Genomic DNA, 1,909 nt, shown 5'->3' with positions numbered 1-1,909 from the left:
ATGTTGCTTCGTCAAGTGAAATAGTCTCATAGTCTTAGTACGTATATTTTACATGTAAGATTATTATTACATTAATTTCAAGAACTAGAAGTTGTATAAAATTGTACTTATAATTATATCGAGCATTAAGATCCTGCTATGATTTTTCCTTGATTTTTTCTATTCTAATTGTTTTACATTTTGCCTTGTATGTAAGATAAATATCGCAATAATTGAACTAATAAGAAGATAAAATCAGTTTAATGTTATTATTAATTAATATTAGTAATATTACAAAATTAATTGACTATCCCGATACTTGAATTAAACAATTTTTATCACAATAATATGCAATAAAATTATATATTTTATTACTTATTTCAATACTAAATATTTAACTATTTACTTTCTCAGTTTACCATTTCTGCTGTTATTGATAAATATCTTAATAATTACAAATATGCTGTTGATTTTTCAATTACTGGACACATTTAATTATTAAGACATTTATCTTATGTATAAAAATAATTTTAAAAAATATTAACAAATATAGATTAAGAATTTTATTAGAATACAAAATTTTATTTCAAAAATTATATTTCGTTTCATTTATAAGAATGAATGTATATGACATTTTTCTTAGGTTCGACATGCAATTTAAGCTGTAATTGCTGTAAGAAAAAAATTGATGGTAATATAAATAATATAACATTAAGAGAAGTTAAAACATAAATCAAGATACATTTTTTTTTAGATAAAGCTTTGAAGAATATATCGTCTCAGAATTATTTAATACGAAGTATTATTGTTGACGTACTATCTGAAATAAAAGAATCGTCCTTCTTGATTTCTCAGATCTTCTTTAATTATACGAGTAAAGGATCATCTACAATAGGCACGTAATATACGTAACGTTGTAGCCGGACATTAATTAATTCCTCTTTACCTTTTATGGTGGTTTACCTTTTCCTTGTGTGTCCGCTCTTATTTGATTGGTCGCCAGCTTGTTTGTCCTCTACTACAAGCAAGGTCGTCAAGGAATCTTTGGGCTGCCGTGTGCCTTTGTAGTCTACTCGTAAATGCCCTTCCTTTTCCAATGGTGGAACCTCGATGTCGTCCTCGCCTCGTACAGGATCGCTTCTAGTCCTTAGGCTGCTACTGGACGGGCTGCACCATGCATCAGACTTCGTAGTTCACTTTCTATTTCAGTCTCGCTTATTGTTCTTATTTTATTGACTTAATTTCGTTGATCCAACTCGCGTATCTCACAGTGGATGGGTGAATGTATTTTTGACTCGAGCTATAAAAAATATAATCTTTATTTCACAAACTTAACTTACTCATTTACTCGGTCACACTCACACCATAGACATATAAGATAGACCCAGCATCTATAGTATATGCTGGGTTTGGCAGAACGGTGCGAGAGGCAAAATATCGGGGCAACCTGTCCTTCTCTGCGCGCGCATCTTGACAATCTTGACAAAATCAAAATGGCTGACTACGTTAGGATCGTGATCGTCTGCATTCTTTGCCCATTTTTATAATTGTGTTAATTTGCGTCACTAGTATGAATAATTGTGTTTATTCGCGTTTCTTGAAAAATTGAACATGAAGACGTGCAGCGCATGTGGGTATCAAAAGAAACCTGGTGGACAGGAAAAAATATCCTTTCACACGTAAGTAAAACATTTTAACCTCTACAATACGTATAACACATACCGATTTTATGTAAGTAATAAAAATAAGTTATGCACTTTTGAATTAAAGGTTTCCAAAAAAGGAAAATATCCGTCAAGCATGGATCGAGGTGATGGGATTAGAAAATGTTGACCCTACTAGAAATAGTGTTTTATGTAGTCAGCATTTTTCAGAAGAATGTTTTTATTATAGTATGGGAGGAATGAAACAAAGAACATATTTGAAGCCA

The 1,909-nt window shown here is 31.1% G+C and overlaps 1 protein-coding gene across 1 annotated transcript; it reads left to right on the top strand.

The window, feature by feature from the left end:
* Positions 1-1,345: 1,345 nt before the first annotated feature.
* Positions 1,346-1,905, top strand: LOC108732178 (THAP domain-containing protein 1-like; the record flags this gene model as incomplete). Its single annotated transcript, XM_018462859.1, has 2 exons — positions 1,346-1,658; positions 1,750-1,905. Coding segments are annotated over exons 1-2 (224 nt in total), but the record flags the coding sequence as incomplete, so codon positions are not given.
* Positions 1,906-1,909: the final 4 nt, after the last annotated feature.

This window comes from Mycetomoellerius zeteki, unplaced genomic scaffold (genome assembly GCF_001594055.1).
Source record: "Mycetomoellerius zeteki isolate Tzet28-1 unplaced genomic scaffold, Tzet1.0 scaffold1466, whole genome shotgun sequence".
Taxonomy (NCBI): domain Eukaryota; kingdom Metazoa; phylum Arthropoda; class Insecta; order Hymenoptera; family Formicidae; genus Mycetomoellerius; species Mycetomoellerius zeteki.
The sequence above is the reverse complement of the archived record's forward strand: the minus strand, read 5'-3'. Positions and strand labels throughout refer to the sequence as shown.